The sequence below is a fragment of the Xyrauchen texanus genome, chromosome 6 (assembly GCF_025860055.1).
Source record: "Xyrauchen texanus isolate HMW12.3.18 chromosome 6, RBS_HiC_50CHRs, whole genome shotgun sequence".
In the NCBI taxonomy this organism is placed as follows: Eukaryota; Metazoa; Chordata; class Actinopteri; order Cypriniformes; family Catostomidae; genus Xyrauchen; species Xyrauchen texanus.
In genome coordinates, this window is record NC_068281.1 from 40988359 (window position 1) to 41001083 (window position 12725).

Consider the following 12725-nt stretch of genomic DNA (forward strand, 5'->3'; position numbering starts at 1 on the left):
TGGGTCAGCATCGAACGTGGCAAATTTTTTCCATATTAATCTACACTCCATTCCCCATAATCACAAAGCAAAAAACTGATTTTTGATAACTTTTTTGATAACAAATTTATTAAAAAGAAAAAACTGAAATATCACATTGACATAACTATTCAGACCCTTAACTCAGTACCTGATTGTTACATTTATATAGCGCTTTTCTGACACTACACTCAAATCGCTTTACATAGTGAACAGGGAACACTCCTCAACCACCACCAGTGTGCAGCATCCACCTGGATGATGTGATGACAGCCGTATGGGGTTACACCCCTACTCTTTACAAGAAATTTTTTTTAATGACCACAGAGAGTCAGGACCTCGGTTTAATGTCTCATCCGAAGGACGGTGGCTTTTTACAGTATAGTGTCCACGTCACTATACTGGGGTATTATATCCTACACAGACCACAGGGTGAGCACTCCCTGCTGGCCTCACTAACCTCACCTCTTCCAGCTTTTCAGCTGCGAGAACTTATACAGGTGTGAGTCTTTCCAAATCATGTCCAACCCAGATTGAGGTGAGTCACTATGCCACCATGAGGACTTGCGCATTGGGAATTGGGAATTCCAAATTGTGGAGAAAAGGGGAGAAAATCCACAAAAATATTAAATAAAAAATAAATACATTTTAAAATGCCAAAAGATTTCTGTGAGGGTTAGTTTTAGGGGTAGGGGATAGAATATATAGTTTGTATAGTATAAAAATCATCATATCTATGGAGAGTCCCTGTAATGATAGGCGTGCCAACATGTGTGTGTGTGTGTGTGTGTGTGTGTGCGTGTGTGCGTGCGTTCGTGCACGTTCGTGCGTGTGTGTGTGTGTGTGTGTGCGTGTGTCAAGCACTAATATAAACAGTCTTGGCTGCTTGCATCGGATAATCATGCTCGATCAGCATGTTTTCACAATGAGCTTACAAGATTTAAACTGTTATTATGGCACTTTTGTGAAAGTTTGACTGTCGGTTTCAGAAAAGAAATGTATAATATGCCCGAAAGACTGTTTGAATTGCTGATTGTGTGAATGAAAACCGCATCTGCACCTAATAAGTAGACATGGCTGCGTGCATGGGAAGATCGCGTTTAGATATGATGGCTGTGCATATACAAGCTGTGAACATTTATTGTGGTACTTTGGTGACAATTAGGCTGTTTGTTACATAAAATAAACATATTATGTGCTTGAAAGGACTCTTTGAGTAGCTGATTGTTTGACGAATGACAACCGCTACTAATTTTTTGAATTCACAACACAAATCAAGATACAAAAGTATTTTTTTTTAAATAAGAGTGAATTAAGAAACCAGTTAAGAAATTTGACTATTTAAAACTAATGAGGACTATTGATATTGATGATATACAGGTATTTTCTGGTATAATATAATAACAGAAAATACCCATCACTAAACTGTTGTATATTTAATCTGTACCATGAAAACCAGCTTTTTAATGACAGAACAACACAGAAAACAGCAAAAAATTATTTGGGATAATTTGATTCACTGAAAAGCCTCCATTGTTTGGATATAGAAAAGAGTTTGACCACTAATGTGTTGTATTTTTCCTATTCTAAGAAAAATGTATTGAATCAAATAAAAATTTCTGAAAGTTTATATTTTTAGGGGATTTAATCATTTTTCAATCTATAAACATGTTGGGAATTAAAAAAATATATATTACAGGTCAAATACCTAATTTGTTCCAAAAGTGTCAACTATATTTTTTGTTTGACATCACAAAGATCACCCCGTGATGAGCTGATCAATGTTAAACCGGCACATTTATGATACACGTACTTTCAAGATAAAAAGCAATAGACATCGATCAATAGCTCTTGACAGTGTCGCCATTCCCCTGCAGGAGAATGTGATGTTCAGACATTGTTCTTTGTTAAAGTCAGAGACACACCCTATATCTCTGGTCTGCACTTAGATGAGCTCAAATAATAAAAACTATGACCTCAAAATGTTTTTATATGGTTAACTACATTGTTTGTATAATTTAGACTGTAGATGAAGTTTGTTGAGACAAAGTGGTGTAATATGTAGTACCATCTTCTGAGCTGTGGATAAAACATCTTATGTACAGTACTTGTTATACTGGTAAGACTATTCTTATTCTTACTATTTATTTTCTTGATTCTTTAATATGTGTGCAGATATGCACAGTAATGGTGATGGACAAGTAAACGTGTTTTATGCTTGCAAGTGTGTGTATGTTTGAGAGTAAAATATCTGAATAGTGCAGCTGCACTTATCGTGAGGAAGTTGATACAAAGCATCCACAGAAACAGGAAATTATGTCCTTGCTTTAGAAAACTAAATTCCATTTCTGACATCAACTGCTCTGGAAGATCTTCCACACAATTTCAGTGTTATGGTCAGTTGCTATGTGTCTTGTACACAATGTCTATGGTTGAAAACCATATCATTCTATCAGTGTTGATAATCGTTTCTCATCCTCAACACTGATCACATGTGGCGTCCCACAAGGCTCCATGTTGGGTCCTCTGCTTTTTTCTTTGTATATACTTCCTCTAGGCTCTATCTTTCAGCAGTACAGTGTCGCTCATTATTGTTATGCTGATGACACACAATTTTATCTTCCTGTCAGGTCTAACGATTGTTGTTCCATCAGTAATCTCATCACTTCTTTTGAGGAAGTTAAGTTATGGATATCTGAAAACTTCCTCATGCTTAATGAGGATAAATCTGAGGTGATTGCTTTTGGTTCTTCGTTATGTATCGCTGACATTGAAAATCAGTTCTCTGTCTTTATCATTGCACAATAGAGTTAAGAACTTGGGTGTCATCTTTGATTCTGATTTATTATTTGATAAGCAGATAAATGTTGTTGTTTAAGGAAGTTGCTAAATTAAAACAGTTTCTCTCACAGAAGGACTTGGAAATAGTTATTCGTGCTCTTATTACATCCTGGCTGGATTACTGCAATGCAGTGGTGGACAGTAACGAAGTAAATGTAATTCGTTACTGTACTTAAGTAGCTTTTTTGTGTATCTGTACTTTACTGAAGTATTTAAATTTGGGTAGACTTTTACTTTAACTCCACTACATTTCAAAGTCAAATATCTTTTTACTCTACTACGTTTTCAAAATCAGTCGTTCCTTTTTATTTATGAGTGGATAAAAACGTAACTGCTCAAACGAGCCACCAATCACAGTACAGCGCGAGCGCGCTTTGTTTTGAACTTGCCTTGGCGGCATCTACTAAGCGCGAACCAGGGGTGCGTTTCCCAAAAGCATCGTTAGCCAACTATGGTCGCAAGTTCCGTCGTTATCATCATAGTTCAATGAGTCGGTGTTTCCCGAAACCATCGTTTCAACGAACATTCGCAAACAGCATCGCAGAGTTGTGTGGTTGGAACGACAGCTCTCGATAACATGTGGGCTTAATAAATTATTATCTTGAGCCAAATAAGCAAGATGACATTCAGTACAATCAGTATCTTTTATTTAGAAGACATACAAATGTCCTTTATGTCTTTTAGTTTGTCAATAGATTTAAAGCACCGTTTTTGAAGAGTGCGCATGTGTGAACGTGCTCTAGTGCATAAGAACAAGCCTATGATTGAATCTGGAAATAAAGCAAATAACTGAGAAAAATATGAGATAGTCCTCAGATAACATGTCCGTAATTTATAGCAAAACATCTAGTATTAATTCGATCGCAAACAGATTCATTAAAAGTAGTTTTTACTCCACCACATGTGTGACATCATTAACCAACGTGGTTGAACAACCAATTTGCGACAATACGGTTTCGGGAAACAGTCGTGACTAGCAAGTTGATTTCCTCAACAGTGCATCGTACTACGGTAGTGGAGCAGCAAGTTACATCATTGTACGGGAAACGCACCCCAGAGCCGTTAAATATGAGAGTTGCGAACATAGACGGTTGCGACACTGATCTCGCCGCCGCGCGTTCACGTGATTCGTGTCGTGTGGCTCTCAATAGTCTCAAACAAATTGCGTAGCCAATGATTTTAAGCGGGGCAGAGAGCAGCAGCTATTATTGCAGCAATTATCGGTAAATACTGACGCATAATATACATTGCTTATTATGTTGACACTAAAATGACTTGCATATAATAGCATTTTTTTTCTTGGGAGTAGCAGAAACACTGCATTAATAGGTTTTTGTGTTTAATTTTGGAGGGAAATTGGCTGCTCCCATAACATAGAATATATATATGTGTGTGTGTGTGTGTGTGTGTGCTGTAGTGTGTGTATATATATATATATATATATATATATATATATATATATATATATATATATATATATATTTAATGGCGTTGTGCAGGTTTATGTGAATTTATCATAACATTAGGATATTAATAATTATGACCATAGACACTCGAGAAAAATATATACAGTAAATACTGTAAATGTATACCTTATGGGAACAGTCCCTTCCCTCCAAAATTAAACACACCAAAAATGTATTAAATTCAAATATATATATATATATATATACATCTGACTAATTAATGTCATTTTATTAATAGATTGGTGTGCCAAGAGTGACATTAGTCTTCATGTAGACTGAGTTAAGCAAGAGTCTTGTGACAAATTATAATAGGACATTATGGCCATAAAAAATCATAGTACTTGGATACTTAAGTACATTTGAAGGCAAATACTTTTGTACTTTTACTCAAGTGAATGTTTAAAGGCAGCATTTCTACTTTTGCTTGAGTAATATTTTACCTTGAGTATCTTTACTTTAACTCAAGTACATGGTATGTGTACTTCGTCCACCACTGCTGCAATGTCTTATATGTGGGTTTGTCTCAGTCTTCTTTTTCACATCTGCAAGAAGTCCAAAATGCAGCAGCTAGACTTCTAATGGGTACTCAGAAATTAGAGCATATCACCCCTGTCCTCGCTTCCCTACATTGGCTTCCAGTTAGTTATAGAGTTCAATTTAAGGTTCTGCTTTATGTTTATAAGGCCTTGCATGGTCTAGCCCCTCAGTGTATTGCTGATCTACTTCAACTTCATTCCACACCTAGGTCTCTTCGATCATCAAATCAGTTTCTCCTGTCTGTTCCTTGTTCCCGTTTGAAAACCAAAGGTGATCGAGCTCTATAGCCTATGATGTTGTTTGAGAAGTTTGTTCATTTAACATTTTGAAAATTCTATTTAATTCTGGTATTAATGTTTTTAGTTTTTTTTGTACAGCACTTGGTTTATGCAATTAGGCAAAATAATTTTTAACACAAAATTGTTAAACCGTTGGATGTTAATTGATGGTATATGCTTCTGCTGAGACCATCGATCTGCATCATTTCAACGTATTATTTTTATAAGCTGTCGGGACTCCCTTCTGAGTTAATGCATCAATGAGAAAAAAGGATCTAACATGTAAAAAAAAATTGTCATGGGGGCAAGCACTTGTGTTCTCTTCAAGTGACCAATGAGCTTCTTCTTTTACCGACACCAGACAAGACGTCAAGCTGACCTGAACGTTATTGTTCTGTCGCAAGCCTTGAGGGAATAAATACAGATTCACAAACTTTCACACTGTAAAGTTAAAGAGGGGGCACTGCTGTGCTCTATTAAAACTGTTTAACTCTGACCTCTCAAACATATGGGCCATTTTCAGGCAGCAAAACAGAATGTTAACAGTTTATCCTTAAATACATATTTACTTTTTGCATTTTGGTTTAGCCGGTTATCCTGTAGGTCTCTTAAAGGTGAAGTTTATCATTCTGTGCTAATACACAGTAAAAACCCTTTGTTAAATGAACTCTCCTGTTGTTCATTTGGGTCTCACCTGCTACACTTTGTAGTGTTGAATATTAAACTTGCCTTTAAATAAAATGAAAACTACATTAATCATACTAATAGCAGTTTATATGAGTTTCTGCAACAGATATTTGTCAAGTTGAGCCAGTAAATGATGCAACAAACGATTATGAAAAAGAAAACTATTGTACAATTAGACATACAGACATCAACACTCGGCGTACAAAACTCATCAATGGTGACAATCAACAAACCCATTTTTAGATTCATGTGCATTCAGTAAATCAAGGGCAAGGGCCCCAGGGCCAATTTGGTTTTAGGGCCCCCCAGGTCCAATTATCTTTAAGTTTAGATCTACACAATCTAATTTCATTGATTTAAGTCTATTTTAATACCTTTTCTGTTATTTAGAGTCATATTAATTCAAACACACAGCACGGATGTGGTAAAGAAACCACTCAACCTGAACAGCCACTGTTCTTAAAGAGACAGTACCACACAAATAATGCATACAAAATGCATTTATTTAAAGGGACCAAAATAAATTATGAAACATTTGAACTTCATCAAACACTTTAAATATTGATGAATTTAACAAATACAGTAGGTTCCTACGGTCTCTACTCAAGGATTTGGTGAAATTCGGCAAAGAGTTCAGGTAGTTCTGGCTCGCACTGCTATATCTTTTTTAACTAATTTGAATGATGGGGTGCGTTCCATTCAGAATTGATCATCCCTACACCCTATTTCCTAAAAAGACTTTACCCTCCATTGTGAGAGCTTTGAATAGCGGAAAGGTGTCGGGCTCAAAAAATTGGTCATTTTTTGGGGAAATTCTGTTTGGAATGACCCTACAGCTTGACACCCTTATTAGTCTTCCATCGCAAAGCCAGGCTAAGGCATCATTTAAACCTTTTCAAAGTGTCATAAAATCCCACAGACTACATGACACTGTCAGAATGTTTAAATGAGCTGCGAATCTGTTTTGGAATGTTCATAATTTCAAACTTTCAAACAATTTCAAACAGCTGTCAAACCTTATACACAAGCCCTTTAATCTGCTTTAAGATGATCTCTTCTTTCTTTCTTTCTTTCTGTTAAACCTGTAAAAAATGTCTAACTTCAAGACCAATTCTTGAATTCAGACCAATATTATAGTTTGTCTCAACAAAATGTACGTATTTAGTTTAATCAGTACTTTTGAACCACACAAAGTAAAATATCAATATGTTCTTTTTCCCAAACACCTAAGCCATGTTTTTTTGTAATGTAGGGCAAACTTGCAGTTATCACAATGAATAGTATAATAAACGTTTTTTTTTCTCGACAGTCCATTTATACAACGAATAAAGCTTAACCATATAAAGCATATGAAATATTACTTCTGAAATATCAGTAACAATATAAACTTTCAACAAAAAATACTTTTTTCACATAAAAAAGATGAGTGTATCAAAATATGAAGGTAATAGGAAATGATTCTACTTCCAGAAGAGCATGGAAAATTTCACCAGGTGGCATTATAAGATTAAAGAGTGAGTTGTATAAGCTGTGGGGCCCACATATTTAAATATATACTAACATTTGTTTTCAAAGTTGATGGGCCCCCTCAGGCCCCTGATAGTCAAGGGCCCCTGGACACTGCCCCCATTGGCCCAGTCCGTAATTCACCTATGGCGAACACCCATAATGCATGGATCTGAAATTTAGTTTGTTGATTATCATCATTGATGAGTTTTGTATGCCGAGCCTTTTTTCTCTTTCCCCTTTTTCTCCCCAATTTGGAATGCCCAATTCCAAATGTGCTCTAAGTCCTCATGGTGGCGTAGTGACTCGCCTCAATCCGGGTGGTGGAGAACGAATCTCAGTTGCCTCCGAGTCTGAGACCATCAACAAGCGCATCTTATCATGTGGCTTGTTGAGCGCGTTACCATGGAGACATAGCGCATGTAGAGGCTTCACGCTATTCTCCGTGACATCCACACACAACTCACAACCCGCCCCAATGAGAGCGAACCAAATTACAGTGACCACAAGGAGGTTACCCCATGTGACTCTGCCCTCCCTAGCAACCAGGCCAATTTGGTTGCTTGGGAGACCTGGCTGGAGTCATTCAGCATGCCCTGGATTTGAACTCGCAACTCCAGGGGTGGTAGTCAGCATTGTTACTCGCTGAGCTACCCAGTCCCCCCATATGCTGAGTCTTGATGTCTGTGTGTATCGTTAACTGCTCATAAATTATCCTTAATAGACCATTTCTGTTCACCTTATCAAAACAATTAATTTACCCTTTTTATTAATACTTTTTGAGCAGTGTTTAAAAAATATTTTCCCATAGTGTTTCTGAATTTCATATTATGATTTTACTTTTAATGAATATACATTGGAGGAGCTCATTGGAGATAACATCCAGGTGGAGTCTCTCTATCACAGTGTTTTGTACTTGATCAGCAGCACATTATCCTAAAGATAATCAAGGTTCAAGTGTCTAACCAAAGATAACAATAATCACCATAATGGTAACTTGAAACGAATCAACAAGATGACATCAGCAACACTAAATAGAGACAAAACAATTGCATGACATATAAAAACAGGCATCCTCACTCAACATATTGAAAAATAGTTGTCTAATAACATATTTTATTTGCAGTTGATGTACATCTAATGTTGTGTGACAGTAAGACAGATTCAATTGTTGTGGTGTTATCTGCTGGTTTGTTCTCTTGTTTTCCTGTTCTTGTTGTTCCTCTTTCCTTCAGTAGACTCTGCTTGTTAACAACAGGTGTCATCACTAATGGTCAATCATTACTCAGAGATTGTATCTACTTTATTTAATTATCTTCTGTAAATTCAACACTGCGTCAGTGTTTGTTTTTAACACCAGCGGGTGAGACCCAAATGAACACCAGCAGTGTTACAATTGCAATTGCAAAAATAACCACTGCTTCAAACAGGTGTCCCAAATACTCCACCGTCCATTCATTATTCGGACAAACAAACTCATGCCATTGGTTATGGACACGTGCAGCGCAAAACTAATCAATGGTGCTGTCTACACAGTTTGGGAGAAACTTAGGGGGGCTTTCACACTAGCACTTTTGGTGCGCACCCTGGTTCGAATGACGTCAGAGTTCGGTTCGTTTGGATGATGTGAACGCTGTCTTCCGAACTCGGGTGCGCACCCGCGAACCGTACTCGAGTCCGCTTAAAAAGGTGGTCTGGGGTACGGTTCATGTGAACTCCATTACGGTTCGCTGCTGATATGAATGCAATCGAACCAAACCGCGGAAGTGAACCGCTATTGATGACGTATAATGTGGTCGTCAGTCTCACACGCGTCACTTTCAAAATGAGCGGAAAGGGTTTACTTTCGTGCGTGCGTGCGTGTGTGTGTATACACTTACCTTGACGAAAGCGGGATTGGCGCTACGCACACGCACTGCAAGCAGAGAGATGATTTCTGCTTGCCTTCGCAAAAATCGTTTTCGGCGGACAGCCCGCTGTCTTTTGAACGATTTCAGTATTTTTGCGGCAGACAGGCGCAAGTGTGTTTCTGTATCTTGATGTTGAAAACAAAACCAAAGGTTAAAAAAAAGAAGAACAAATGTGAACCGAGCAAGTCTATTCATTGAATTTTGACGCCTTTTCATTTCGCAGTTATCAAGCAACACGATTACGCACCAGCTGCAGCTTGATGACGCAAGCGTACCGCGGTTCGGATACAAATATATAATGTGAACACAGTTCATCGGGGGCAGGGGGGGAGCAATCGAACTCGGGTTCGGATCAGGCAATCGAACCAAGTGTGAAAGCCCCCTAAATCTTTCAGTTGGACAATAATCCCAACACAAGGTCAAATCACTGAAGTGGCTCAATCCTATTGAGAAAAACAGGAAGTGGCACTATTTGAAAATTGCTGTGGGCAAGTAACATTAACCAAATAACACAAACAATTAGACACAAATCTGCCAGATGCAATAAATGGACCAAAAATCACACCTGACCATACATAGCAAAAATGTTAGTCCTGGTTTACACATTAATACAAGGGCTTTGAATATGTATGCAAACACAGTATTTCAGCGAAATGGCACTCGTCTGTGACACGACACCCTCTGGTCAGTCGTCTCTAGAGGTGTGCGGTTCAGGATATTGACTGCTCTTGGTATTTCCTCACCAGTAAACACAGAGCTGTGCACAATGGGTACCAAGCCAACATTTTCCATTCAGAGTCCATATCGTGCCCTAAAAAACAAAACTGGGCCAGAAATGTATTTCAATAATGTCAGTAATTTAACACGCTGGAACAATTTGTTATTGTTACTGTCATGTCGGCAGGTGTGAATGGATGTGTGAAAGCATGTGATAATAGTGATAAACTGTTCTGGAAATTTTGTTTTAAATGATAATCAAACTAATTGTAATGGCAGAGTAGAGGAGTGCATCACAGAGGAAAACATGATTCCTCCTAATCTGTTTTTATGTACTGTACTGTAACTTAAACGCTACATTTTCCATTGACCTGACTGCCAATGAAATTGGTGAACTATAATCCAGCTTGTTATAATGTGGAAAAGATTATGTGCATGAGCCAACATTTGTGTCACTCCATTTCATAGCTTGACCCCCAAACACTAAGAGTTTAACACTGTTCGACACTCAAATAAACATCACAAAGTTACACCACTTGTCTTGTGTTTATTGAGAAATAACTCTGAAACACTACATTTAATTTAAACACAAACCTACTGTTAATAATAAAGCATCTATATTGACAAGAGAATATTAAGGGATTTTAAACATTTGCATTGCAAAGAAATAGTTGAAGTACATTTAAACATTAATTACAATATCAATCCAACAACTGTTTCAAAGGAGGTGAAAGATCTCACTACACTTCAAGTACAATGAATGCAGAAACCAGAGACCTTGGAAACTATTGGTGCTGAACATTTAGTACAAAGGAAATGAGGCAAAATCATCTGCTGCATGTATTTTTTGCATGATTGTCATCTGTGACCTCATCTGAATCAGTCCCAGAGCTCAACTCTATATTACTGTCTATGGATGATTCGCTGCCAGTGCTCTCTCCACACAGTAGACGAGTCACCTGCATGTCAGATCTCAGAGACTTCACATCATTTCCAATGCACAGTTCTCCAAGTTCACTGATTATAAGGCATAATTCCTCTTTGCTGTCCTCGAAACAGTCATCGAGATCAAGATACTCGTCAAAGAGCATGGACCTCTCCTCCTCCATCTCCCCGATCAGGTCTTCAGTGATGGAGAGGAGTTTAGGAGCGCATCTGCTGTGCTCCACTGGAGGTTTGTACATGCTTATCGTCTTCCTCTTTGGCACCAGAGGAACTGTTTTCTCTCCTGTGAGGATCTGTTGCTGATGCCTGGCGTCTTCTCTTCGCTTGAGTCTCTGAAAGTCACTCAGCGCTGTGCTTGAGGTCTGATAGAGCAGAAGTGCCATCGCTTTCGCCTTCTCGGGTTTGGACACCAGGACCGCATGACATCTCAGCATCACCGCTTTATGCTTCATCTCATGTCTGTAAATCCAGGCAAAGATCTTGGGAAGCCTAGGATCGGCCATGCAGTAAGTGATTCGGTGAAGTAAGTACAGATGTCCAGGTTTCTTGGACTTTTCATCAGAGTGGACCATGCGTATTCCCTCAGCGCTGATAGTCAGATGCATTTTGTTGCTGTTTCTGCCCATCTCGCTTTTATTCCAGATTTTACTGATGGCCACGTCCATGCATCCCTCTCCTTTTGACTGAATGGTGGTTGAATTTCCTAAATAGATGACTGTGTAAGTTGGATAGTCTGAGGTGATGCTGAACTTTTTCTTTCTGGATTTGAACATGGTCCCGATCCGGTTAAGAGCATTATCCGGGTATGATTTGGTAAATGAAGACAGCGCTGAAGCAAGAGAGAACTTTGAGTGTTTATCTTTGTCCATGAGCTCGTCTTCACTTGCTTTTAATTGCAGCATCGTCACAATAAGATGCTGCACTGCATCGAAGTTTGAAATATTCAAATAATATTTCCTTGGTGCAAACTTCCTAAACTTCTACAATCTGACTAAAGCTGTAGACAATTCAACCTCTTCACTGGAAATAGTGCAGCACTGCAGTTGCTTATATATGTTGTGGACTGAACCATTACATATTATGGGTTAGTCCATGTTGCAACATCTGATAAAGGCAAAGGCTGTTGTTGGTCTTTTCATGCAGGGTCAATATGTTCTTAACATATCCACTTGGTGGCGTCATCTCACTGTTCTTTAATAGAAACTGTTGAATTGTCCCTGTATTTACTTTATGTGCTCATATCATCTAAAATCTCTACTTCTCTTCATTTAATAGTAAATACATATTTAATGTAATGTTATGTAAAGTTTATGCTCCTTACCTGTATGTACTTGTTTAATAATTGTTTCAAAATGTATATAAATGTAGTGTTTTAGTTTGTCTGTATATGTTCAAAACTATATGAATATCATTGTTTTTTTTTTAACATACAACAGATAGACATTTATGACAAACTGACTATTGCAGGAAAGAGTTCATTTACAAACACCTAGAAAATAAGTGTTATATATTATATCTGTATTAATATTACTTAAAACACCATAACCTCTGTCATTCCTGCCACTTCACACATTAAAATTGGACAGAAATTGAAACACCAGTAGTTAAAAATCAGCTGTGTTTGTTGAATTGAATGTATAAGATGTGTTTGTGTGAGTGTCAGTGTGATGTGCTGGTGATGAATGAGTTGTGCTGCAGGTAATGGGATCATCAGCAGAGCTCAGAAGGGTTTGAACAGATGAAGGAGAGAGAGTGAGTTACACTGAGATAATGTCATACTGGATCAGCTGTGCAACAATCAGATCCACTAACATCATATA

At 37.8% G+C, this 12725-nt stretch overlaps 1 protein-coding gene across 1 annotated transcript; it reads right to left on the reverse strand.

The window, feature by feature from the left end:
• Positions 1-10495: 10495 nt before the first annotated feature.
• On the reverse strand, positions 10496-11977 carry LOC127645444 (protein FAM43A-like). The gene has a single exon (XM_052129066.1). It carries the CDS (start codon positions 11805-11807, stop codon positions 10788-10790), a length of 1020 nt encoding a protein of 339 aa, XP_051985026.1. The 5' UTR covers positions 11808-11977; the 3' UTR covers positions 10496-10787.
• Between the last annotated feature and the right edge of the window lie 748 nt (positions 11978-12725).